General features: G+C 34.2%; 1 protein-coding gene across 6 annotated transcripts in view; it reads left to right on the top strand.

Moving 5' to 3' along the window:
- Fryl (FRY like transcription coactivator) overlaps positions 1-25653 on the top strand; it is a 229476-nt gene that overhangs the window by 113956 nt on the left and 89867 nt on the right. For all 6 annotated transcript variants that reach the window (XM_076864900.1, XM_076864897.1, XM_076864896.2 and 3 more), the window contains 10 exons: positions 1787-1926; positions 2834-2930; positions 10946-11025; positions 11420-11500; positions 13948-14116; positions 14383-14475; positions 16861-16959; positions 17995-18096; positions 24643-24746; positions 25045-25153. In XM_076864900.1, the coding sequence (XP_076721015.1) occupies positions 1787-1926; positions 2834-2930; positions 10946-11025; positions 11420-11500; positions 13948-14116; positions 14383-14475; positions 16861-16959; positions 17995-18096; positions 24643-24746; positions 25045-25153 (1074 nt within the window). The remainder of the gene's footprint in view (positions 1-1786; positions 1927-2833; positions 2931-10945; positions 11026-11419; positions 11501-13947; positions 14117-14382; positions 14476-16860; positions 16960-17994; positions 18097-24642; positions 24747-25044; positions 25154-25653) is intronic.

Raw genomic sequence — 25653 nt, 5'->3', positions numbered from 1 at the left:
TTAGCTTTCTGTTGCCATCAGTCTTCCTGGACCACTTTACTCAAAATAATATATCTAAGAAATAGAAGTCAATGTCCATATTAGACTGGTTAGGGTTATTTGGTAGACATTTACTGCATTCTTACTGTGCTAAATCAGAATCACCAAGAGTGGTGTATTTACAATATAGCAGCTGTATTTGTGGGGGCTCTGTAGGGGGCAGCTCTCTGAGGCATACACTTAGTAAGAAGATACTGATAGACAAACCATCAATAGAGAGATAAGGCCTTTGTTACAGTAAGATCAACTAAGGCAATGTTTTTCAAATTTTGTACTATTGTAGAAGTTACTTATTCACATCTTGAATCTAACTCATTAATCAACGTATACTCAGATTTGTAATCCAATTAAACATCAGTTTAAGGAAACTTTTAATTTATTGTATGATGATTAAAAATGGAATGGTCATGCCTCATAACTTGTTTTTGTTCCTCACAGTAAAGTTGTACGTGTGATGTAAATATTTTTAGTATATGGTTATAGAATCAAATGATGTTGTATTGTCCCTTCTTTAGGTATTAAAACAGATTTCCTTTGAGCCGTACTGTTTCATAAAACATTTTAAAACATGGTTAAATGGAATCTTTTTACTTTGATTACCTATATTAGAAACTATTTACCTGTCAAATTATGGTTAATTTATAATAAAGAATGATTGAAGGGGGGGTAGAAGTAATAAAAAAGAATATCCTACAGAATCAAATAACCTACTGCATTCTTTTCTATTTTCCCCATGATGTATATTTTGACGTCATTTGTAGATTATGAAATATCAGGAAAATGAAGTGCTTAACATGTACAGACATCTTCATTAATGGAATCTTCCTATAATCATAGAACTGAAAGCGACCTTGAATATTTTTGTAGCCCCAAAATCAAACAAGTCAGCAAAGTGAAGCATGTTTGACTGTATGCTAATTTAAAAATAATAATTATATGAGCAGTGGGTTGAGTCAGATGTAGAAATTCTTATGAAGAGAGAAAGTTTTTCTTGGGACACACAAGACAAAGAGTGACTGGTCCAGGCAGGTTGGGTCAGGTTGGGTTTATTAATTAAATGAATTTATGATGTTCACCTAGAAGTCAGGTATTTTCAAGGGTACCAGAAATTCAGTTAATAGTTGTTCGTCACACTACACTTACCTTTTTTTCTTTCTTTTTCTTTTTGTGCCACTGGGACTTGAACCCATGCCTTGGGCATGCTAGGCAAGCTCTCTGCCACTGTGCTGCATTGCTAGACCTACTGCATTTACCTTTATTGCTGTCCATTTGTATGTTATCAGCTTTGCAAGCTTGTTTCCAACAGACTTCTAACATGTGGACTTGTGGATATCAGAGTAATTGTAATTTTTTCTTTTGTTTCATAGTAATACATAGAAAATTGGAGCTTTCTTCACAGTTGTTACGTAGTGTAGTTCTCTTGTTCCAGCATGTCTTCATGCATAGAGTGGCAACATTTTAGAATCTTGTTCGCATAAACACAAGGGAGTTGCCAGGGCAGGAAGAAGTAGGGTTTATTCATATTATTTCTGACATTTTTCCTAGACTTATTGTGTATATAATCAAGGATATTACTGAGGGGCTTGTTTTTACACATGTGTGTGTGTGGCACGTGGAGGCAGGAAAAGGTTGAAAATCACTGTGCCAACTGAGTTACTTTATTCATTTCCAAGTGATTACTAATAGGGTTAGGAGTATGATGAGTTCAATGCTAAATTTTATTTTTCGATTATGTCTTGTGTTTCAGTTGATAAGCTCTATGAGCTCAGTAGCAGAGCACTGTCTCCCTTCCTTACTTCGCACCTTGTTTGACTGGTATAGACGCCAGAATGGAACTGAAGATGAGTCTTATGAGTATAGGCCTCGATCTAGCACAAAATCTAAGGGGTAAGTGGTGAATTTTCTAGGTGTTTTACTTGGTACTAAAACACTTTCAATGAAGAAAATTATAGGGTTATCAACTACGATTGTTATTGTTTTGTTTTTAAGCAAAGAGCATGGATTATTTTTGTTTTAAAGGTGGTAGGAAGGAGAAAACTCCGTGTCTTAATGCAATACTAATTTTGGGTTCTTGTTTGGGTTCTTTGCCTCAATGGCAAAGTAAGAGCAGGTCCATCATTGGAGTAAGGTGTGCCATGCCAGTAGTTGAGTGAGGAATCCTAATCACAAAAGTTAAAAGCCATTCAGAGAAGGTCCGTTTCATGTGATTTTGGAAGGGAAGCAATTGTGATACACGAAGAGTCAGAAACTGAATTATCACACCAAGACTCTTGGTGCTCTAGTGCTAGAACTTATCTTCTCCACCTTCAGACTTCTCAGGGAGATTTTGGATTACATATAACATCTACTCTGCTCAGGTGATTGACCATGGTTTAGAATATTGAACTTGGGAGTTTTCAGCTTAGATTTGTGAGGTTACTTTGTAACCTATTTCATCCAGAGAACTTATTACTTTTGTTTCACTTGTTAATAAAAAAATTCACTATCAAAGAGGGTATGATGGTAGGTTTTCTAAAGATAGTTTAAAACACTCTCTCTTGCTAATACTTCTATATTAAGTTTAATTTCTGTTAGATGTAATAGTGAATTGTATGTTTAAATACCCAATGTATAAAAAGAAAGAATATGCCATGCATGCACTGAGTTATTAAAAAAAAAAACAAAAACTTGTACTCAAAAATCACTGTACCACACTGCACATTGTGGGAACACAGTAAGCAATATGAACTGCTGACCAATAGCTATTTAAAACTCTGTGTCTTAATGCAATACTAATTTTGGGTTCTTGTTCCAGGGATGAACAGCAACGTGAAAGAGATTACCTTCTGGAAAGGCGGGACTTAGCAGTAGATTTCATTTTTTGTTTAGTTTTAGTTGAAGTTCTAAAGCAGGTGAGCTCTCCTGTGTCTGCAAAGTCTGTATTTCTCATCCTTACCATGTCTTTGTGTTTGTTTCCTTATTTAGGATGTTATGTCTAACATTCTGGCCCACATAAACCAAATCCCTTTAGCTTAATTACATGTCTTTGAATTCCCTGCTGCTTTCCACCCTGTACCTATCTCTACTTCCTGTTCTTTTTACCTTTCTTTGCCAACTAGAATATGAAATTTTGTTAGCAAGATGGAACTTGGTGGAAATTGTTTTAAATATGGGCTTTAGCTGTAACTACAGTCTACTTGTCATTAAGTTTACTTCTGCTTGATTTCTCTTCCTGAACCCCTCTCACTTGCATTCCAACCTGGAATAGTTGAGCAGTTATAGTTCAGGAAAGGGGGTGATTTGATAAAGTAAGATCTAATTGTCAAGTGCACATGGTTTCAGGCAAGAATACCTCAGAATAAGGTGTGTTTATTCATTTAGTGAATGTTAGAATGTCTGTGTGCACTGACATTGTTTCAGGACTGAACACATGAGCTTCTATCTGAAGGAGATAGACAGTAAATATATAAATACACAACATCAGATACCATCTTACATTTCCTATTAAGATAAGTGCCAGTTTACATTCAAATACCTCTGCTGATTTTGAGGGCTTTGTTTTATTTTAAAATCCGTAGTCTCTAAAGAGTTAAGTATCATTCAAGAATGATCCATGTATTTCCAGCCACAAACATTGTATTGTTTAGGAAAAAGTCAGATAACTAAAAAACAAAAATCATATTTTGCATACAACATGTTCAGACAAGGAGTTTTTATTATATAAAATGGAATATTAGTCAATAAATAGTAAAAGTAAAATATAAAAGCTAATTGACAGTCTGTTTTTTTTATACAGTCAATATGCTAATTAATTACATAATCATTTCTACTTTGATTCTGTTTTTCCAATGTATGTGAAAAGACAATGATTTGGTACTGTGAAATCTGCTAATAATAATACTTTAAGTATGTAAAAGATAATTCAAGGTAAAATCTCTAATTTGTACCTTTGATATAAAGGTTCCTTAGCAGATGTAGGAAACAGTTTTCTCCATTCCTTGTGCTGACAAGTCAGATTTGATTTCAGTGATATCTCAGTGTGGCTGGGGTGCTAAGACCCTAAGACTGAAATAACTAGGGTGGGAGGAGCTGGTGACCAGAAAAATCCATAGACCTGGAGACGATTGGACTCCTGCTCCTTGTGCTTGATCCCCAACATCTCCTGTGAGCTAAATGTAGGTCATATGAGTGTTTTGGTAGCAACCACATGCAATATTTTGCTTAGTTAAATAGCAGAGTGTTCTCCTTCCAGTCTGAGAAATTGCAGACTCCTGACCTGGACATCAGGCCCTCTGAATTCCAACTCCACAGTGCCTTTCTACTTTGTTTCTCATGACATTCTCCTAGCAGCCAGTCTCTCTTCTCATCAGGAAGTTGTGCCTAATTGCAGTTGGCTTCAGAGCTTCAAATCACAGGCAACTGGTAGACGTGTTTTCTTCTTTCCTCCTTCTCCTCCCTGTCTACTCCCCTTCCTGTGCCTTTTGTAATCCTCCTCCTCTAAAATAATCCAGATAGCTCTTCTAACAGAAAAAAACAAAATCAGCGTCTATAACTTTAAGAACAGTTTGTTTCAGTAGACTAGGTTTTTCAAGCTCACTGCACAAGATCGTTTCTGACTGATGGTTTCCATGGACTTAAAGTATGAAACACAAATACGGTGGCTCTAATAGCTAATCTGTTTCTTTGGCTTTGTCACCATATTGTTCCAACCAGCAACCAGTTACCCTTTTTTCTCTTTTCTACTATCCTCATACCTCTCAAAGAACAAGTGTATCTCATAGATAGAATTTACTTATCAAAAATCCTATAGAAAGATCCTCCACCCTAGTAAATGGCAAGTCTTTTTTCTTTCTCCACAATTAATAAAACTAGAAACTGAAGTAAAAATCAATAGAACTTTCTGAAATATCGTGCCAAACCAACCAAGTTTTCTTCTGTCAAAATGCCGTAGGGTTGGGACTGGGGCTGGGGCTCAGTGGTAAAGCACTTGCCTCACGTATGTGAGGCAATGGATTCAATCCTCAGCACCACATAAAAGTAAATAAAGATACTGTGTGTTCATCTACAACTAAATAAATATTTTTTAAAATGCCATAGGGTTTAATAGAACCAGAGATAAATCTACGTACAATGTACTTAGTAAGACATTGAACTTAATAAGAATTGTACATTTTTATGTGTTGCTGGGAATTAAACCCAAGGCCTCCTGCACACTAGACAAATGCTCTACCAATGAGCTGCAACCCCAGCCCAGACTTTTAACTTTGCTTCTGCATAGTGTACCCATATGAAAATGTGATTTGATTTTCTTTTGATGAGGCAGATAGGTCCCAGGGTATTGAAATATTGATACTTGATTGTTTCAGTATTGAGGGGGAGTGATTCTTTCTTGTGGGTAGTTCTTGATCTGATAGAGTCTAAGTAATCCGTTCCTTGGATACTAACCTGTTATGTCTTTAGTAATGCCCACATGTTTAGAACTTCATTGTTCATAAAGTGCTCTATATCCATCATGCCATCTGATCATTATTATGAATGCTGGGAGCTGACTGTGGAAAGTATTAACATGCCAGCAGTCTCTCTTCCTTGCTGCGAACCCTTAGCTAAGTTATTACCCACTAACTCCTTCCTCCTCTATAAAAAAGAATGATTATGGTATCATTTTTATAGAATTATAAGAACTAAATATGATAACCCTGGTGCATGGAAAATGCCCAATAAATATTATGTGTTATTTTCATTTTACAGATGAAGAAATGTTTTTATTTGTAGTGATTTGCCGAAGATCATAAAATAGTTCATTTTTCACTCCCATGTTTTTTCCCTTTACAAATACAAATAAAAACAGTCTTGTTAGTAAAATCAGTGGTATGAAATTAGATCAAAATGGTGAGTATCTTTTAAAATTAAAGTTTTAGTCATAAGTTAGATGAAAATTTTAGTTAATTTAAGTACAATGATATTTAATACTGTGATTCAGCACAGGAACAAAATTAACTTAAAATGATAGAAAATTTATTATTTCAAAAAAGAATAATTTGGGGGTAATGGCTGACCACAAAATTTAGGCTTTCGAATGTGATTACAGCATGTTTAAACAGAAATATGGCATTTTGATTGTTTGAAGCTATTTCTTTTTTTTACGTTGGACTTTAATCATACGTTTATTCTTTGAAATAAACAGAAAGGTTGAGAAACCTAGTTTTTGAGCCATTTTGAGGTGTTGGCTAAGTTTAACCAGTACTGTTGTGACAGATCAGAAGGTAGTGATGTCTTCTATGTCTTTGGAGTGGATCCTTAGCTTTTTCAGATTTAACATGAGCGTTTAAGATATTGGTGAGAAGTTCTGAAGGCCCAGGGCCGGGGGAGGGGGGGAGTGATTTGTCATTCCACTGAGGTGTGAGTTTATTCACTGTCCTTTTTGTTGTGACCTGGGCATTTGGCTAATGAATGAGCATGGCTGACTCCCCAGTATCCCTGTCTTTACCTGATTTTGTTGTTCTTTACTTCCCTGTTGTGACAGGAGCATTTAATTTTGGGAAGTGTAGCATGACTAGCCTCGGAACAAAATTTAAGTATTCTCCAGAGTCCTCTAGATACACCCTCCCTGAATATTCAAGGAGAACTGGAGCTGCTGCATCTGGAATCACACTAATCACGAGATGTGAAAAAGTCTTGATGCTAGGTGAAAATATTAATTCAAGAAAGCAGAAATTTTTCTGTCTGAACTGAAAGGAGATTCTTCCTTGTCCATTTTTTTTTAATTCAGTGGAAAATATTTTTATCACTATTGAAAATAAGGGGAGAAATAGAGACTTCAGAAATACCTGTGCACACCGATTATGTCCATTCCTATAAGAAAAATTTCAGAGGTTGTATATTTTTTTCTTCCAAAAATTGAGATATGTTTTTTCTTTCAGTTTTGTTTCTCTTTTATTCTTTTCTAGTAACAATATAAGATCAAAAGTTTTTTTTGCACTTTTGTTTCATTTTTATAAAAAGTGTGTTTTCCTATATCAGAATTGGGGCACAGCATATTCTAGAGAAAATAGCAACCCCAGAACTTCATTTTCCTTATCCATAGGGGGCAAATATCTATCTTTAAGGCTGTTGTGATATAAATAATGTATATAAAAAGGTGAAGTTTCTGACACACAGACATGTAAAAAATGCTGGGGGTGGTAATAATAGGGTTGTAATAAAGAGAACACTGCATGGCCAAGAGTTGTCCCTGTCTGTCATTGTTGGACTTCAGGCATAACTGCAGCAAATAAAGAGTACTTCCTGGGGGCTGGGAGTACAGCACAGTGATTCCCCAGCACCCCGCCTCCCCCGAAAAAAAGAAAGGAAAAAATGTATGTGTATGCATATATACGAATATGCACTTGGGGAAATCATAGATTTAAGTTATTGGTGTTTCACATCTCTGTCCTAAGAGCATACCAAACATCCTTTTGAGGGAATTAATATGGTAAACCACAGCACAGTAAATGAGGTACAAAAAAATTAAATCACATGAAATGTAGAGTCGTCTTATTTTGAGGTCACTAAAATATCTAGGGCTAACTTACTGTGAATTTCAGAATAAATCCTGGGAGTCAGGCTCTTTCCCTCCCCTTCCCTCCCCTCCCTTCCCTCTTTCCTCCTTCTCCTCCTCCTCTTCCTCATTCTTCTTCTTTCTCTGTTTATCTTCTTCTTCTTCTTTTTTTAAATCTTTGCTCAGTATTTATTTAGACTGTCTTTTTTTGGAAATTAAATAATTTTCCTTTATTTTTTTCTGTCTTTTTAATATTGTTGTAGCTTGTAGAAGAAATTATAGAGTCTGCACTCTAACAGATAGACACAGGCAGTGACTTCCTCAGCTCTTTTGTTTTTCATTTTGAGACAGGGTCTCACTAAGTAGCTGAGTCTGGTCTCGAGCTTACAAACCTCTTGCCTCAGCCTCCCAAGTCGCTTAGATAACAGGCCAGCACCACCATCCTGGGCTTAGGCTGCTCTTTCAAATGCATTCTATTCCTGGCTCAGGTTTGGCTTCACCTAGTAGCAGGTGTCTGTTCTGTTTTAAATTTTGGTGGGGTACTACTGTGGCTGACTGAAACTTAGGGAACCAGTGATTCTAGTAATCTTCTTGTTACCCTGGGTCTTATTTTTTTTGGTCCAAGCCAAGAAAACCAGGTCAGGAGAATATAAGGCTTACACTAGCTGCTTCCCTGCCTTCGCAAGTTTGGATTCCTCCCATTCCTCCCATCTGGCCTGGCCTTCAGTGTTTCCTTCCCTATCTGGTCCCTTCATCTAGTCTAGATTTCAAGGGAGTAAGAATTTTGACCTGACCACTTTTAGAGAAAGATGGAACAGGTAAGAGGACAAGGAGTAATGTTCAGTTGTAATGCACCACAATTTGCATTCTTCTGGGGCCAGTAAGTATGGAGATTTAATCTATTATCTACATTTTAGAGGAGGTGGAAACTTACTCAGATTATACAGCAAGTAAAAAGAAAATCTTTGGTTTTAGTAATTCCAAATTCATCATCTTTCTTCACTTCATTTCATTACAATGAAGAAAATGGGGGTTTTGTTTGTGTACTCAATAATTTGATCATAGTTTACTTACAATAAAGTGGACAACTTGGTGTGACTGTAAGGGGACACTTTGGGGATGCTTTTTAGTTTCCTCTTAATGTGAGATGTCATGTGATCTAAAAGACTGAGTAACAACTAGAAGATTGCCATGTCTTTCTTTCCTTGACCAGCTGGTGTTCTGAAATTTCCAAATCAATAAGATATGATTGTTATACTTTATAATGATAGGATGCATTTACCTATAAAAGATTCAAGAACTTCTTGTAATTTTGAGATCATAAAAGTCCTCATTAAGTATCCCTGATTGCTAGAGAAATCCTGGTTTTAGAGTTTTAGCTTACCAACATAAGACGAGGATTAAACGATTTTTCCAGAGTCTTCATAATTCTTGATTGGGTAGAATAAATTCAGATTTTGCCTGGCATGAGATTTTAAAAACTCACCTTCTACAAGTTGATAAGTACATCTCCTTTCTTTCCTGAGTCATCAGGATATTTTTCAAAGGTTCTCTGAGACCTAGAAAGGCGAGGTCTATACCATGCTGCTTCCTCATTCAGTCTTGATGTGGATGGTAGAAATATCCCTCAGAGTGCATTTTCTTCACATCGTATTCCAGATCCAGGCTTTGGGACAGCCTCAGTTTCCAGGAAATGTGAGATGAATGCTCTTTCTGATCCCCTTCTGGTCAGCAATAAACACTGAGCCATTTAGCCAAGACAAGGTCAGACTCTTTGCTCAGGGAGTAAAACCACCGCATCAGCTGCTGTTCTCTTACTTGACAGTGATGTAGAAGTGGCGCCAGTGTTCCTCTTAGTGTTGTGTCAACTTAGTCACCTTCTCATTGAGATTAATAAATGTAAATGAACAGCTATTTCTTGAATTTCTTGCCTTATTATAATATGATCATAGTTATTCTTATCTAATTAACATTTCATAATCACATTTTGCTAGTTCCTGATCATTATTTAGGACTGAATTCAGCTGCCTCTGATAAATTCTTAGGTTGCCTTTGTAAGAAATAAATTACCATTTTAATCCTTCCTTAGACCCTTAAGAAATATTTTGGCCATCTCTGAGTAGTTATAGTTCTCTATTATTTTTTCCCCAGTCTAGTTTGTAGATTTCTTGTTTTTATATACTATCTGTATTGTAATTTCATTACATTGATAGAATTTTACCATCTGTATTGTCAAAGTTCTTAAGAAAATGAAAGTTCTATATTTTCTTACATTGGACCCCATGTCTGCAGAATTGGATAAATCATGATTCTGCTTTCAGACACTCTGTTGTCATTGGTGTCTTTATGATGGCCTGTGAGTGTTTTACATGTGATGAAAACCACACACAGGCCTATGAGCCTACTGCCTGAGAACTAGAATATTACCACAACTTAAGCCTAATTATGTGAGTTTCTCCTAGTTCACTCCCTTTTCTCACCCCTTACCATTCTTCTGATTTTTGTGTAAATTATCCCCTTAACTTTAAAAAATGTTTTATATATGTTTAAATAATAAATTAATTTTTCTTGTTTTTGAACTTTCTAAAAAATGGCATCACATGTTTATTTATCTCTAATACTTATTTTTCCACTCAAAATTACATTATTAATTTAATCCATGAATTGCAGCTATGTATCATTTTCTTTCTTAGCCTTGCATGTAATATACTAGTATAGAAGAAAGGGGAAAGATAGTTTTGCTCTGCCCTCTTAGGTTTTAATGATTGGGGCTTTATGGATTGATTTGTAAGACGACAGATTTATGGGTAAAGGTTTAGTACATATGCATGTGGAGGCCCTCATAGAAAAGAAATGAAGACTCTGAAGAAGACCCAAGGGCTTATACAGGTGGAAAAGTGAAAAACAGAAAGGGTTTCGGCTTCTAGAAGCAGCAGTGCATTTAGGGAAGGTAAATACATCCAGGGAGCCAAAGGAAGATAAGGGTGATTTACTAAGACTTGTTGAGACAGTCACAATTTCATGCTCACTTCCTGTCTCCAGTGGCAGTGAACAAGGCAGAGACCCTCATACCTGGTTCAGAGTGGACACCTTCAGAAAGGAAAAATTACATGTGGTCTTTAGGAAATAATTTGTCTTTTTAGACAATTTTTTTAAAGATAAAAAATAATTTATGTTTTACCTTTCTCCTGTTTGGTGTGTCAGACTCGGGTTTTTTCCCATTGAATAAGTCATAAAATGATGTGGTTGTATGCTTTCATGCTCTTTATTACTGATGAAATTAAGCATCTCTTCTTATGTTTATTGTCATAGGAATAAAGTGATTGATTTAATTTAAGTGATGGGACATTCACAAAAGTCTAATTTGATGTTTTTTTTTTTTCATTCTAGATTCCTGTTCATCCTGTACCTGATCCCTTAGTTCATGAAGTTCTAAACTTGGCTTTTAAGCACTTTAAACATAAGGAAGGGTAAGTAAAATAACAACTTGGAATTGTTGCTCTTCTCCAAAGCCTAAGTTGAGACTCTTGAAGATAGTATGAATTCTTATTGATTATTTGTTTTTAGAGTTCAAAGCAATCATTTTCCCATTTCTTTTGAATTGACACAATAGGCTTATAGAAAAGATTTTGTAAAAATAATTCTTAACACTCTAGATTATATTTATAAGAACTGGAAGGTTAGATTTCTTGGCCATTTAAAACCTAAACAAGAAAATTTGTGTACTATCATAGTATGAATGAGTATTCAAAAAATATAATACTCTGATAAGGAATTTTAAATTTTAAAAATTTTAAATTTAAATTTTAAGAGAAATTATTTTAAACATTTAATGAAATATTGTTTGTTTTATTGCTATTTTAGATATTCAGGAACCAACACTGGGAACGTGCATATCATTGCAGATTTATATGCAGAGGTGATAGGGGTTCTTGCCCAGTCAAAGTAAGTTTTATAAATCATTGATTTTGATTTGCTTTGTACTTCAGAATGTTTCATTCCTAACTGACACAACAAACTCTGATAGTTAAAGACCCACCAATTTTGCCATTGAATTACCACGAAGCCCTCTGCACCTTTTATTACTCTTCTGTGTTCCCTAGAAGCTCCTTTGAGTAGCACCCTTTCTTCAATTCCACTACTTGTTTTACTTTATTTGGGGGTTTCCATAAATGTCTGAATCAAGCAAGTCAGAAATTGCCAAGAGTAGTCAGGACATTTGCCTTAATCCATATTTTTAATAATCTCATGAGAAGTATTTTTTGAAATCTTTGTTTTAGAACTTTACAGAGTTAATAATTACTTTTATTATTTTCCAGTGAGTGCCTTTATTTCTGAGATCACAATACAATACATTTTAATCATCTTATTTGTTTTAATACTGAGCTGAGGGGCTGGGGATGGAGGTCTGTAGTATAGTGCTTGCTTAGCATGCATAAGGCCCTGGATTCAACCCTCAGCACCCCAAAAAGAAAAAAAATTGGTAAACAGAGTCTTGGTTAAGTAGAAAATATATCCCCTGAAAAGGATAAAAGGTTAGGATCGTACCATTTGAAAGTGTTATTCAATTCAGTAGAAGTTACACTCATGGAGTTATAATGAAACCTCATTTTAGTAAGCAGTAAAGTATCTTAGCACCTTGTGGTTACTCTGAATTTCTGGAAGGTTTTGGATTTCTTTTTGCTGCTAAAAGAAATTCCTAAGAACGTATTGATTCATATTTTCTTGAATGCTTTTGAAAGACTCCTTGGCCCTAAAATCACCAAATAACTATCTTTCTAAATTCCAAGAAGGCAAGCACAATTATTTTAATATGGGAATAGTTAATTAATAGCATAGTTTAATGGTTAGCATCTTAATTTTAAGTAATACTTTTTTCTGTTTTTTAATTTTTTAAGTCATACTTTATTAATATACTTTTTACATTTTAAAATATACTAAGAACCCTTATATAATCCATGCTTTAGAACTTAGAATGTAGTTTGAGTATTTTAAATGATTTAAAACATAGACAATAACACTTTAATATCTCATTTGCATTTAATTAGTAATGAATCCCTAATTCAGGAATATGTACACAAATCATGGGTGGGAGCAATGTTATATATTGCTCCTTATGGCATAGTAATTCATGATTTTTTAAAAATCAAAGATGAATTTCTATATCAGGAATATAGAAAAGAAGTTCTAAGCAATACATTAGCAAGTTTGGATCAAGAAGAATACTACATTGTAGAATAATAAGTCTAAATGACCAGTAAAATTGTAAATGATATCAGCCTCACTAGGCTAATATAAGAGAATCACCACTTCAGAACCACATTTAGGTGACAACTTGGGCATGTAGTGAGCGTGCGACAAAATGTGGACATATCCACATTGGGCTCGGGCTCCCAGCTGGTGGGTGAAGCAGGAGTAGGAAAGGGAGGGGAAAAAAAAAACAAACAAACCACACTGGGCATATATTTCAGTTTTGTCCCAGTTTTCTTGGATTGTAGTGATTAATAGTTTGTTGTTTTTTTTTAAATTGGTTAAAAAAAATGGGTTCTAATATTATTTTGATGGAACAATTTTATCCATTTCATAAAGTATTTCTTAATGCTAAAGAGTATTTTCATGTAAAATGATATTCTCCAAGGTTCAAATCAAAGTTAATGTTAGACTTCCTAACATGACCATATTTTATTAATCTGTAATTTTCTTTTTTCCCTCACTGTTGTCAGTGACCACTTTGAAAGCATGACTTATTTGAATTCATTTTATCTGTCAGAAACTGAGTAATATTGACAGTAAAATCTTTAGCCAATTCATAATATATAGAGTGGGATGGTTAAGTATTATTAATAAACTAGTAGTGTCTTTTTAAAGAAATAGTTACTAGTTTTAACAATTGTGATTTGAATCCAGGATTATGCTCGTATTTTAAAAATCTTTTGATTTTGTAGCTTACTCACATTGGACAACCAGTGTCCTCTGTCTCCTCTTCAGGTTTTCTCTGGTATAGTGAGATATTAATTTTAAATGATAATTAATACTTTAAAATTGGTTGGTTTATCTTTTTAAATAAATTTATAGTGCCCAGTCTGCAGGCTGTGTATCTCTCATCATAAACCTAAAAAAGAGCCTTAGAAATTGGAGATAATTCCCTACTTATATAGAGATGATGACATCATAGGAATAAAGAAATCATGTCATCCCCCAGGAACTCCCTAGTTTTAAAATAAACCAACAGCAAATATAATGTAACAGTTTCTTTTTCCTCCTGTGCTTTTGATGAGGGCAGAGAAAAGAGGTGGTATTTGGACAACACACCTTTGGATTTCACCCTTAAATACCATGTGGAATATTAGTGTTATAATTCACATCAAATTATGTCTCCATGTATATTAAAGGTTTCAGGCAGTCAGGAAGAAGTTCGTGACAGAATTGAAAGAACTGCGACAGAAGGAACAAAGCCCACATGTGGTACAAAGTGTCATCAGCTTAATAATGGGAATGAAATTTTTCCGGGTGAAAATGTATCCTGTAGAAGATTTTGAAGCATCATTTCAGTTTATGCAGGTGATATACCTTCTTAGTGGTAGTAATAAGAATTAGCCTGACATTGGTCCTTCTTGTTCTTCATGACTCTCCAGAAGAAGCAAAATGTACATTAATTAATGTACCATTACGTCTTCTTCCAAGTGCTAAATTCTCACAAGTATGGATGAAGTTTCTTTTTTTGACCTTAGTTTCTTGGTAAAATAGGAGTTTCACAAGATTATTGTGATATTACAAATTTGTTAGCCTCTTTTGCTAATCTAAGTATACCTTTTTTTCCCTTCAAGGAATGTGCTCAGTATTTCTTAGAAGTAAAAGACAAAGATATAAAACATGCACTTGCTGGTTTATTTGTGGAGATTCTTATCCCTGTAGCTGCTGTAAGTAATTTTATATGTTATATATTTCATATGTCATGTGAGAACCATCAAACCCTATACTTTATTTCCTCCCTGCAGACTCTTGCAAGGTAGTGAGCTGGGGCCACCAGAGGGTTCCTCTCATTTGTTTGTTGTTCCTTAGGTGTTACTTTGTTTTGTTGATTGGTGTCCCTGTTTTGCTTATTCTTTTGCATGTGTTATTTATTTATTTATTTATTTGGTTGTTTCAGATGATAAAATGAATTCAGCCCCTCTTATTCTATTTTGGCTGGAAAAGGGACTTAATTACTCTTTTATTCAGATTTTATTCTACTTAAGATTTTTTTTTTTTTAAATGAAGAAACATTTTCATGTGGGAAACTAAATGTTTTGGCTTTGATTTTTTTTTTTTTTTAACACAAGTTCACTGACTTGTGACCTGTATGTTTAGCTGAAATGGTTTGCAATATTTATGTACTGCATTGGAGCCATGTTTAGAAAGGGTAAACAGAGAATTGTAAGAAAAGTTAAGAAGTAAAAATATTAAGGGCAGAGTAGTTAGCATGATTTTTTTCCCTATCTTGAGTATTTACTTAAATATTTAAAGTTTTCTTTTTTAAAGTGGGGAATAACAGAAGTCCTGAAGGTTTGTTTAGAGGTTTATAAGTGGTTTGAGTCAGTCCCCTCACCCTCTCACCCCAGTTTTAGATACATTAGACCCATTTATTAAAAAGAAAATGGCTACTGTTTATGAAGCCATGTCCGTACTTCCTTTTTTGTTGTTGTTGTTTCCATAGATGTTTTTTCTACTTATCCAACCCAAATTGTTGTTTGCTCATCCTCCTTTGTCTGAGAATCCTTTTTTTCCAGGAATCTAAGTGGGATTAAGTTTTAGTTTTTAAGGTGATTTCACCAAAAGGCACGGGTTGTAGGAAGAAAACCTCTGGACGGTGGTCCGCCTTCCCTGTGCTGCCTGATTCTTTTATGCCATATGCCATATGCCAGGTTTATCAGTTCACTAGTGCTGCCAAGATTACATACCACAGACTAGTTAGCATAACAACAAAGCTACCCAACAGTTGTTTTGTAGCAATGGAGGCTACAAGTCTGAGATCTGAGAGTGTAATCAGCTTGGTTCCTTTTGAGGGCTTCAAGGAAGAATTTGTTCTGAGCCCCTTGCCCAGCTTCTTCTGGTTTGCTGAATGTCATTGGTGTTCCTTGGCTTGTAGGGGTAATACACTATCTCTGCTTTCATTTTTACATGATTCTTTTTCTTGTGGGCTTGTCCTTTTGTTCCCCTTTTTAAAGGACTCTGTAGTCATGTTGGATTGGGGCCACTCTAATCCTAATTTAGTTAATGAGATCTGCAATGACCTTTTTCCAAATAAGGGCACATTCTGAAGTATGTGAGGTATGGGCTTCAACATAGGAATTTTGTGGAGATATGATTAAGTCCATAATACCAGGCCTTTGCACCTTTGACAGTTTCTTCTGCCTAGAACATTTGCCTGTCTAGTAAATTCTGCTAGATCCTCTGTCTGGCTGGCCTCTGTTTATTCGTGCATTATGTATTGAGTTTTTTATAGGTGTCAGAACCTCCTCTATTTCCAGGGAACACAACAAAGAACAAGATAGGAAAGTTTCTCTCCTATTATGGAGCTTAGTCCCAGCATAGGAAACAGAAAGTAAACTAGGATGTAAAACATGTAGTATGCAGACTATGGCAAGGTCTATGAAGAACTGCAAGGTGCGTGGGACTACAGGGGGAAGATTGCCACAGGCACAGGGGAGTTGAAATTTTAAGGAGCATGATTAGGAAAGCCTACCAACCTTGAAAGAGATGGTGTTGGTTGAGCCAAAACTAAAGGAATGAGGAAGAAAGACTCCCTGTATCTGGGTGAAGAACATCTCAGACAGAAGGAACAAGTGTGGGCGTCCTGAAGCAAGATCACACTTTGAGGAGTTCCAGGCACACTTGGAAGCTAGTGCAGCTGATCCCAGTGCACAGGGGCAGAGCAGGGGGAGCTGAGGCCAGAAAGGTCACATCAGAGGCTGATATAATGTGGCAGGTAAGACTCTCTGGCCTCAGTATAGAGGCTGCTTCCCTGTGGAGTTTGTCTGGTGGGGCCCCTTTGAGCGCTCCAGTGCCTAGCCTCTCCCAGGGCCTTTTAGCCCACATGCTCACCACCTGTTTGCTTGTCTGTATTCTCTGCTTGTTGGCACAGGGCAGGTCCCAGGTTTATCTTATTTACTTAACACTTGGTCATCTGGCACATTATAATACCTCAGTACAGATCTTGGTGAATTATTAACTACTTTCAAACTTTACAGAAAGTTCTTATAATCTTCGTGTAGTTTAATGTTTGTAACCATTTTCTTTTCTGTTTGCATTACCTCTCTACCTAGGCTGTTAAAAATGAAGTGAATGTCCCCTGTTTGAAAAATTTCGTGGAGATGCTTTATCAGACTACTTTTGAACTGAGCTCCAGGAAGAAGCATTCTTTGGTATTTAGAAATATTGTAAAGCTTTACATGTTTAATTGGGAGTTCTAGCAGTTGATTTATGAATTCAGGAAAGATTAAGGAGAATTATAAAATCTGAAATTGTAAAATTCCTGAAGTACAACACTAGGGAGAGTTTTTACATATGTATTTTCTATTCTTAATTTTATGCTATTATTTCTGCCTCTGAGAGGTTATTCAGACTTCCTCTTAGGAATTTACATATCTTGACAGGTCTTATAAATTTCATATTATGGGAGAGATCAAATATAGTCCTATATTTAACCATAAATTCCTTTACTTTGCATTATAATACATGTATTCCAAAGTGTTTGATTTTTTTTTTAAAGGAGACATTCTCTAACAATATCTCTTCTATTCTGAGATTAAAAGCATTTTTTCCATTTAACCCTTCATTCCGTGTTACTTTTCTATAGCTTGGAGAAAGTTTAGAAAACTGGGCAAATACTTGACTATCTAAACTACAGGTCTAGCAATAATAAGCACTGATTGTGCCAGGCCTTGAGCTAAGTCCCTTGTGTTGTCTATCTTAAAGCCTCGTGGCAGTGTAGGACATTTGTGATTATCATCTCCTACTTTACGTGTTTAGTGCTTAATGTAGCCATAGGCTTGGCAAATAGAAAGCCAGGACTTCAATGCCAGTCTCTCCTTTGATCCTAGGACCTGTGTTCATAACCACCATACTGGACAATGGACAAAAGGGTCCAAGGAGAAACATGAGCATGTTTTAACTTTGGGAGATGGTAGTTCAAAAAGTTTTCTTTCCACTATTATGTATAACTATAATGCACTAATAAAAACTTTCAACACACAAAAAAAATTGTTGTTACAGAAAATGTATCCTTTATCATTCTTTGTGACATTATTCTATGAAATTATATTATTACAAATGGGAAAACCACATAGTAAGTTATTTTAGTTTCCTTGTTTGTTCATAAGAATAAATGAAATAATCATTTATAAGTCATAATTTTTTTCATGAAAAATGTTAATTTTCTCTTTTCCTATCTCCTATAGGCTTTATATCCACTAATTACCTGCCTTTTATGTGTCAGTCAGAAACAGTTTTTTTTAAATAACTGGCATATTTTCCTACAGAACTGTTTGTCACATTTAAAGGTAAGATGTAATTACATTTCTCACCTGTGAATTACAGAATAAGATGTATTCATTTCCACAAATACATTGAAAAGTATATAACAAAAGCTTCCTTTTCTAAAAAAAAAGTTTTTTTTCGTTGTAGATAGACAAAACCTTCATTTTTTGTTGGTGCATTTGAATAATACTTTGCCACATTTAGTTCTCCTTTAGGGAATCGCATATAGAAGTGCATGAACTTTTGATGGAAAATGTAGTTTGACTTAAGACAAAACTGTGTATTTTCGTGGATCATCATTTATACTATATTAGATCTAGCAATATTGGTTAATAAATAAATTTCTTAAGAATTACAAGATATTGCCAGATGAGATGATGCACACCTGTAATCACAATTCAACCTAGCCGGACCCTGTTTCAAAATTAAAAACAGAAAGGGATGGGAATGTAACTCAGTAGTTGAACATCCATGGGTTTGATCACTACTACTGGGGGAAAAAATTATGAAAGTGTTACTTACTATCATAAAACCTTCCATATATTTATTTTGTCTTTTGTTTGTTTGTTCACTATTTATTTGGTACTGGGAATTCAACCCAGAGGTGCTTTATCCACCAAGCTACATCCCCAGCCCTTTATTTATTTATTTATTTTTGTACTGGGGATTAACTCAGGGGCACTTGGGCACTTGACCACTGAGCCACATCCCCAGCTCTATTTTGTATTTTATTAGAGACAGGGTCTCACCGAGTTGCTTAGTGCCTCACCATTGCTCGGGCTGGTTTTGAACTCGAGATCCTCCTGTCTCAGCCTCCCGAGCCGCTGGGATTATAGACATGTGCCACTGTGCCCGGACATATTTTATTTTTTAGACAGGGTCTTATCAAGTAGTTTAGGGCATTGCTAAGTTGCTGAGGCTGAACTCAAACATGCCCTCCTCCTGCCTCAGCCTCCTGAATCATTGGGATTACAGGTGTACTTCAATGCACCTGGCTTTTCTTCTGTTTTGAGAAAATTTCAGAAATGTTGGCTCAAGTCTGAATAATATGAAAAGAGCTTTGATAATAAAATATCACAAAAAGTGCATTTAATTTAAGTATAACTGGTCAAATTTTAAGTGGGCTATTGGATCCAAGTGAATGTAAAAGCTCCTAAAATAATTGTGATTTGAATGAAGGAATACTTACTGCCAACACTATTTGACATATCCAGGTTGAGTCTCCCTTAGTGTTGACAGTATCTGTAAGAGATAGGACTTTCTTCTTTCCTGCTCTGCTAGCAGTTCCGTCTTTTCTTCTTTGGATAGGAATATAGTTAATATCTGACACAGAGGAGGGAATACTCACCTTATGTTATGTGAATGCTCAGTGTGGATACTCCTTTCATAGACAGTTAGATGAGACTGTGAATATTTGCTGAAAAGCTTTGCAGACATGACATTTCCTTTCTTGTTATTCCTCTAAGTTTGACTTGAGACTAAAAATGTTTAATAGTGAAAGTGAGGCATAGGTAGATTAAATGACCTCTCTCTGACCAGACAACTCATGTTGGTATTGTGAGAACTAAGACTGCTGTTTTCATACTTCTGGAAAGATTCACTGGGTATAATCCTGTGTATTGATTTCATAATTTTATGTATCATTTTCAAAACTGCTTTGATTTCTTAGTAAGGCATACTAAATATATGTCTTTGAAAAATACTTTTGTCTCCTTCTAGATGTATTTTGCTATTATTCATATTTGGATAAGAATTGATATACCTTCTTTGCTTTACTTGCGAAAATTATCAGAACCGAATCAGTGAAGCTGATTTAACTCTTTATGTCTCGTGAAGCTGATTTAACTCTTTATGTCTCGCAACAAGGAAAGAAATTTTATTTAATTAATTGCATCATATTTGTTTCTGTCCTTATTTTGATAATTCCTACAGATATAGGTACTAAAGGTAATGGATCATTTTCTGAGTAGTATAAGTTTTCATACTTAAAAAAATATTTTTAAGACATGCATTTAAGTGTTTCTGGAAGGTTGCTTTGTTTCATGACAATTCATACTTTTCTGTTGCTGTTGGAATTTTTTTTAATATATATACACATTTCCACCTAACATATTTGCAATACTTTCGTGGTACCTTAACTTTTTTTTTTTTTTTTTTTTGTCTTAAGGCTTTTATTTAAATTGCTCTGTTTTCTTTGAATCCTTATCTCCTGTTAAATATTTCTGGCATATTGTCCATTTTCATTAATGGCATGATAGCAATCTGCCAGACTAAAGGAGATAAGAGCCACTTAGCATGAATATTTGGAATATAATTGTCTTGGCCATTAACCCTTAGCTTACATTAAGGCTCTATTCAGCAGAAATTTTATGACTTGGCTTCTGTCTATTAAGTTTTTAGTAATGTGGCTGTTTGCATAGTTGAAGTAAGAAGTTTCAAGCATTCAAGGAAAAATTATGGTAGTTGTCAGTTATAACAGTTATAATTTATTTTGTTTCTATATTGGAAAAATTGATCCAGAATGAAGGCCTTACCTAAATTGATAAAGGTGATCAATTATTTTATTTGATTCAAATAATCTCTTGATTTAAAAAACATCTACAACAGTTTTTCACTGATTAGACCCATTTATTAGGACTAATTTTTGTTAATGTTTACTGGATGCTAGATTCATTATCTCATTTAATTTTCACTGAATAGAATATATGTAACCCATGTTTAGGAAGCCAGTAAATGATAGAGCTTTGCATCCAGATTTGCCTATCGTTATATAATTTCTGCTCTCTCGGGTCCACCATATTATCTGCAAATGTACTATGAGGAATGTTGCTGTACTGAATATTTTAAGAAAATCTTTTGGCTATAATTCTGGGATTTTAAAAAGGCATTATCTCTAGAATCATAAAAATAAATATGGTGAATTTTCAAGGCACTTTTAAGATATTACTATACCAATTTTTTTTAGCTGGTGACCATGAAAAATGGGCTCGATTCCTGTATGCCCAGAAATAACATGTAAAAGAGTATCATTTTATTTTCACTAAAGAGTTATATTTCTTATTTATGTCCCAAAGAGTATTTGGTAGCTTTCTGTATCTATTTTATCAGTTTAGGTGCTTAAGTGAAAAGTGATTTTCAAGTTTTTGAAGAATTATTAAGGGAGATAGAGGAATAATAGAAGTAGATCACAGATAAAAATAATCGATACTTATTTTCTTTAAAAAAAATTGAAGTTGTTTGAACTCACGAGTAGTGTTTTAAAAGGAAAAATTAGGCAGTTAAAATTTTAACTGTTTGCTGTTAGTTTGAGTGTTATAGGTATATATCCCATGATGCCCAAATTGTAGATTTTTTCCCCTTAGACTTTCTGGCCACCATCTTGAAAGTTTCAAATTTCTTCTAAATAGAGACCTTGGTGAAGAGCCGTCTTGTTTTGTGCTTATTTTCATCTAACATGCATGTGCTGCATCTCATGTTTATGTTTGCTGTCTCACATTGCTTTATTTAGATGCCATCTAACAACAGTATCAGAAAACAAATAGAAACACTCCAGGTGAGTTGTGTTGATGTTACAAAGTAAAATATTGCTTTATTTTCTTTAAGTGTGGCATTTGTTTTTCCTTTACCCATTGTTGCATTGCATGTCTAATGTATTTGTTCAAACCTGCTTCTGTTAATGTTAAAGAAAGGGTGGCCCACAGCAGGGCATTCTTCAGAGGTTTATGATTAATGTAGCCCCAAGAAGGTGGATGTAAGAGAAAGAAATGATACTGAATGCTGATTCTGCACCAAACTTTACTGCTTAAAAATATTGTTTAATTCATACTACATAACTGTTATAAATCAAAGTAAGTGTTAGATGATCATTTTCCATTGCAATTAAGGAGATGGTAGCTTAGATTTTAAATGTGATCTTGATGAATGAATTTTTTTAAAAACTTTTATCACATGAGTTTGACGTTTCTTAAAACATATTTTTAGTTGTAGATGGACACTATTTAATTAATTTATTTAATTAATTAATTTATTTAAAATTTATTTTTTAGTTGTAGGTCACAATACCTTTATTTTAGTTATTTTTATGTGATGCTGAGGATTGAACCCAGTGCCTCACACATGCTAGGCAAGCACTCTACTACTGAGCCCTAGCCCCAGCCTGGGTTTGAGTTTTTAACAAATTATTTTTAAGTCCAGAGTAGAAAAAAGGGAAGAAACATTAAATGATTCCCACAAAGGTCATATTTAACTGACTTATCAAAACTTTGTTGTATGTTAATGTTATTTGGCTTTTATTTATGTGAAAATCTGATTATTTAAGTTACACCAAAATTGTGACTAGGAAATTTCATCTCCTCATGTAAGGTTCAGATCAATTTAGGATTCTTTTTTTATTTGAACATATATAACAGCATTGTGGCAATTGAAAATCATTAATAATTGCTTTTTTTTTAATCACTTATCATCTTGCTTTTTGCATATTGTGATGGTGTTAACTTTGTAGTCCATCTTGGAAAGTCTGAAACTCAACTTTTTTATGCCAGATATTTTATCAGTTCAAATAGTTGAAGTATGTTTACATTTAATCTTTTATATGAGCACATTATTAGCACATTATTAAATCCTCATTTACATTAATTAGGACAAATATTTTTAATGTATAATTTTCATTGACATTTTAGAAATATAATTTAATGTAAGTTTAACTTGGCATATATATAAAAACTAGTTGAACTAGTTTTTTAAAAAAAATATTTTTAGAGCAGTTTTAGGTTCACAGCAAGATCAAAAGGAAAGAACAGAAATTTCCCATATTTTTCCTCTTCCACAGTTGTATTCCCTCCCCCATCATCAACATCCCTCAGCAGAGTAGTACAGATGTTACCATTGATGAACCTACCCCAGTGCATGTTATCACCCAAAGATGGTAGTTTTACATTAGAGTTTAATGTTGGTCTGGTACATTCTGTGGGCTTTGACATGTATCCACCATGATAGTATTAAACACAGTTTATTCACTGCCCCAAACATCTTCTGTACTCTGCCTACTCATCTTTCCCTACCTTCTTAACTCCTTGCTGAACTCATATTTTGGTATTTGATATCTGGGATTTAGATGATAGAAAAAAGCTATGTTCTGTTAAAAGCATTATTATAAAAAGCATTATATTGGTTGTTTATTAGTAACATGCATATGTTATATGCCACTTCAGTTACATTTTTAACAAGTAGAAAACTACTTGAGGAAGTGTATTTGAAATTTGGGATCATTATTGATCTGGCAGATCAATGTTGATTAATTTGAGACTCTTGACCAGATGAGTAATTGATTTCCATTTCTAATTTTATCAAATCTTCATGTATATAGATGTACAAGCAATTATGTTTTCTAGTAGGTAAGTCTTTTATGAAAATACTCACAGTTATCTTTTCACATTTCTTTTAATCATATATTATAGATATCTATTGTAGTATATCTCAAGAAAATCAAACAGAATGGCTAAAGTTATTTTTAAAAACTCTTCGTTAGTTGATGTATATAAAATAATCTTTAGCAATAAGAAATGCCTCAACCAGATTATAAAAATGTAAATGTACAGTATCTTGATGAATGAATTCTACAAATAATCAACAGATGTTTAAAGAGTTTCTCTTAATGAAGGAGGTGATTAGCTACATTTTTAAAATTCACAATTAAATTTCATTACATGACTGTGGTCATGTAAGAATTGTACTTTTAAAAACACCTAGAAAGAAACAGTTTGCTGATCAAATTGTGACTGAAATAATAATAATTTTGTGATTCCAAATAACAATAATAATAATTTAAATAATAATGTTCTGATTTCCAAATGAAAGTTGGAGGTGTAACACCTACCACTTAGTGAACATCTAACAGGTACTGTGTACTGTCCCTGGTGCTTTATAGATACTAATTTTCTTAATCCATGAGATAGGGGCAATATTTTCTCCATTTAAAAGATGAAGAAGTTGTGGTACAGAGTGATTTAACAGTGCCCAAGGATGGATTTGGATTTGATTCCAGGTGTTTTTAATTTTAGAATCATGCTTTTAACTCCCTGTACATAGTCTCTCTTATAAGAATATGCATTCAATAATAATTGGCATTATATCATATATGAAAATGACTATAATACCATTTGTTTTTTAAACTTTAAATGCATATGGGCTGCAAATGAATTACTCTAAATATGAATAATCTTCCTGTCATGTCAAACAAGTTCTTATTTGAATGACTGGAAGCTGTAGAATTGGACTATCGTAGTATGAACTATTAAGTAATTTGTGTGTATAACTTTGGAGTCCTAGAAATATTGTTAGAATTCTATATTTTGGTATCTTATTTTGAGGGTATAAAGAAGGGCTTAGGAGCACCTTATTTTATGATTAGTTTTGAGCCATCTTTACTTTCACCTACTAAATATTTAAACATCTTTTAGATTGAGTTTAGTAACTGGAGTTGGAGGCTTTTAGTTGTTGGCAGAGATATGATCTTAGTTGTTGCAAGTGTTTTAATAAGTGTATTCTTATTCTGTCTTGTTTTTAAACAGAATAAAGATCCTAAAATGTCTCGAGTTGCACTGGAATCCTTGTATAGATTGTTGTGGGTTTATGTAATTAGAATAAAATGTGAAAGCAACACTGTAACTCAAAGGTGAGTACCTTTGTTTTAAAATATGTTTAAGATAAAGTGTTGGGACTGGGGGACATTGCTTGGTGGCAGAGCAACACATGCTTAGCATGTACAAGGCCCTTGGTTTAATCCCCAGCACCAAAATTAATGAACTAATAAAAGAAAATCTTGTTTAAAAAAGAATCACACTAACAGAATTTTAGTTAAATATTTGGAGGAAGGAATAGAAGTTCTCTTGACATAAAGAATAGGAAGACCTTTTTGCTAATATGCTGCTAACTTCATGGTTTCATTATGTTGAAATCTTTTCTTCCTGTAGTCGTCTCATGAGCATAGTGTCAGCACTTTTTCCAAAAGGCTCCCGAAGTGTGGTTCCTCGAGACACACCTCTCAACATATTTGTGAAGATTATTCAGTTCATTGCTCAGGTGAGTAATCTATTGTCATAAATTGGAGTTCAAAAATTTTTTTACACATCTAGAAACATACCATCAAAACATGGGTTAATGTTGAATGGTGAAAGATAAGATTGCTTATTAAATAGTAAAAGAAAAATATGTTAATTTTTTTGAGGGAGGTTGACAAACCTTTCGAGAAGGACAGAAAGATGCACAAGTTTAATTTTCAATTTAGGAAAGGCAGAGTGTCTAATAAGTGTCTAATATGTTAGTCCATTCACTAATTATCACTGAGTATCCTAAAAGATTTCTTTGAAAATTATTTTTATAATCTGTCTTCACCCAGGTTCTCCGGTACAGATACAGAATCCACAGTAGCTAGTTAAACCCACAGGGACCTTTTAAGGAAGACACATAGCTCACAGAATTACTAGCAGGATTCAAACAAGTACTTATTTTAATGACTGGAAGCTGTAGAATTGGACTATCAGAAGCTGCTCCCCCTACCAGAATCAAAAAACTGTTAAATA

The sequence above is a fragment of the Callospermophilus lateralis genome, chromosome 8, assembly GCF_048772815.1.
Source record: "Callospermophilus lateralis isolate mCalLat2 chromosome 8, mCalLat2.hap1, whole genome shotgun sequence".
Taxonomy (NCBI): Eukaryota; Metazoa; Chordata; class Mammalia; order Rodentia; family Sciuridae; genus Callospermophilus; species Callospermophilus lateralis.
This window is presented reverse-complemented; position numbering and strand designations above follow the sequence as displayed.